The sequence below is a fragment of the Stegastes partitus genome, unplaced genomic scaffold (genome assembly GCF_000690725.1).
Source record: "Stegastes partitus isolate 25-593 unplaced genomic scaffold, Stegastes_partitus-1.0.2 Scaffold510, whole genome shotgun sequence".
Classification (NCBI taxonomy): domain Eukaryota; kingdom Metazoa; phylum Chordata; class Actinopteri; family Pomacentridae; genus Stegastes; species Stegastes partitus.
This window is the reverse complement of record NW_007578241.1, coordinates 270,395-273,066: the sequence shown is the minus strand read 5'-3', so window position 1 is coordinate 273,066 and position 2,672 is coordinate 270,395. Positions and strand designations below refer to the sequence as shown.

The 2,672-nt window shown below is 48.1% G+C and overlaps 1 protein-coding gene across 1 annotated transcript in view; it reads right to left on the bottom strand.

Annotated features, from left to right (window-relative positions):
• Positions 1-2,672, bottom strand: part of LOC103361538 (uncharacterized protein C20orf112) — a 24,220-nt gene that overhangs the window by 17,751 nt on the left and 3,797 nt on the right. The window contains exon 2 of the mRNA XM_008287643.1: positions 1,612-2,075. Coding sequence (XP_008285865.1) covers positions 1,612-2,075 — 464 coding nt within the window. The remainder of the gene's footprint in view (positions 1-1,611; positions 2,076-2,672) is intronic.

The following is a 2,672-nucleotide window of genomic DNA, read 5'->3' as shown; positions in this document are numbered from 1 at the left end:
TTTGCTGCTTCGTTAACTTAAAGATAAAATCTGTTAAAATCACAGAAAAACACGTAAACCTGAAACAACCGAAACGTCCACCTCAGAAACAAACAGTCATTTGTTCTTTTACTGCATTCAGACATGAAGCTGCTCCGTTTTTACTGTGTTTGAATCAGAAAACAGAATTATTTTACCGTCATCTGCTCATACGTGTGCTGTACAGTGTGTGTGTCTGTGTGTGTCTTTGTGTGTTTGTGTGTCCTTCAGGCTCTGTGCTGCCTTCAAGGACGCTCCGTATTGTCGCTGCTCTGCTTCTATTCAGCTCAGCATAAAGAGCTTTTTCACGTTTCTCTTCTTTCTTTTGTAATTCCGTCTTTACAAGCGACTCATGTTCGAACAAAGACGAACCAAAACCAGATGAATGTTCGTCCTGAAGACACGAAACCAGGAGCGTCGACTCCCGAAACGAATCCAGTCAGAGGAATAAACCAAAGACAGAAGATGGAACAGAGCTGTTGTTGTTTTGGTCAGATTTCAACTCATTTTGTAGGTTTTTGGACAAGTTTTGTCATTTTATTTCAGTCAATCAGGAGTGTTTTAGGAAAGCTTTTCACTCATTTTGGACATTTTTTATCTATTCATTTTTATTTTCTAAAGCTTTTGAGGCTTTTGGTATTTTGACCAACCAGTGTTTGATTCTTTGGTGGACAGATGGAGCTGAACAGAAACAGAACTCACACGTGTTGATTTCTTTAATCAAAATTATGTAAAATTTGTCCAAAACTACACAAGAAACGTCCAGAATGACAAACAAATTGTCTACAAACACGACACTTGTCCAGAATTACTGGGACATTGTTGAAAGTGACTCATAAATGTTAAAATTACTCCAAAAATTGCTCAAAGTGACACAAAAGTTGTCCAAAGTCAGACAGTAATGATCCAGAACGACTCCAAACAACCGGATGTTTGTAAAAAAAAAATCTAAATCTGGACAGTTTTTAGTCATTTTGGGCAGAGTTTTGGTTATTTGGTAAATTTTGGTAAATTTGAGGTATTTGTTGGTTTGGTGCTGAACAGAACCAGGTCCAGTGTTCAGACTAAGACACCTGGATGGATGTAGAACTGATCTGGTGTCAGGTTCTACCAGAACCCAGGTGTGTTCGTCTCTGTTTTTAAACAGAAACAGAAATACAAGAATGTGCAGTTTTATAGGAACTTTTGTACTATTGTACTTTTCCTCGGTCACCTGCAGCTGTGGGCTCTGAGTTCTTTGGGTTTCTGAGTCTATCTGCTGGACTGATGAAGTTCTGACGCTCAGAAATGATGGAAAAAGTCCATTAAAGTGATCAATGTGGACCCTCCTCTGTGGACTCCAAGGACCTGGACCTCTGGACTGAACCTGAGACTAAACTTAGTTTAGAGACTAAAGTCAGGATGGAGACCAGCTTCTGTCTGGAGTTAAAAGTAAACCGACCCACAACCGTTCAGACTCACTGATGTCTTGTTTGTTCTGTATTCAAACAGAAATACAAGAATGTGCAGTTACTGTGAGGTCCTGTAGGTCGGAACCGGGCTGGGGGTTCTGGCTGGCCTTTGCGCTAAGCCGGTGCTGTGTTCTGGCCTCACCTTGCCTCCGTAGTCGCGGCCGTCTCGGTCCAGTCGCAGCTCTCCGGAGTGCGCGTGTGTGTTGGGGGTGTGCGCGCTGTGGGCGGCGTGCGCGTGCGGTAGAGGGAGCGGCAGCGCCGGATGCGGCGGAAGCGGCGGCTTGGCGGCCAGCGGGTACTTCCTGCGCAGCTCCTCGGGGGCGTTGGGGTGCAGCGCGCCGAGCAGCGCCGCCGCCGCCGCCGACACGGTGACGGGCAGGTGGGAGGCGGACAGGCGCTGCGGCGGCGCGTCGCTCAGGTTCATCGGCTGCTGGTCCTCCGACGAGGACGAGGACGAGGTCGGGGTGCTGAAGTCCAGCGGGGCGGGGCCGCCGTTGCCGTTGACGACCTCCGTTTCCCTGACGATGGCGCCGTCCGTCACGGCGGAGGAGGGCGGGGTCAGGGCGGGCAGGCCGTTGCCGCTGCCGCTCTCGGAGGACGAGTCATCTGAAACAGGAAACAGGAAGTCAGACGTCACATGACCAGAAGTCAGAAGTCGGCTGAACTGCAGGAAGTGTTTCCACAGAAACAGGCCACATTCATGCAGCAGCAACAACAGTGATGTCTCAGCGTCTGGTCCTTTGGTTTACAGGTAAATGAAGCTACAAGCCACTGACAGGGACCACACCTGAAACCTCCAGCCAAAGTGGAGATCTGGTAAAACTCCGTCTTTGCATGTAGACCAGAGAGACGGAGTCTGACGTCACAGTATACGACAAAAGATGAAGTTCCCGACACGAAGCTGCAGCTCGTGTTCATCACAGCTTTAGAAGCAGCCGGTGTGATTTAGGTCACACATAAATCTACATACGGACACGTGGACGCACACGTTTAACCCTCCGAAGCCAAAACTCGCCGACACAATCAGAACCAACAAGCAGCTAAAGTGACACCATTCATCAGCCACAACCTGAAAACTGGAAGAACTGTCGACTTAAAATTCTTCTCGTCACAACCGAGTATCCAGGACCGACTCAGGGACGTTAGAAAAGGGTTCAGGCTGAGCTGCAGGCAGCGTTTCTACAGAACAGAGTACTGAACACT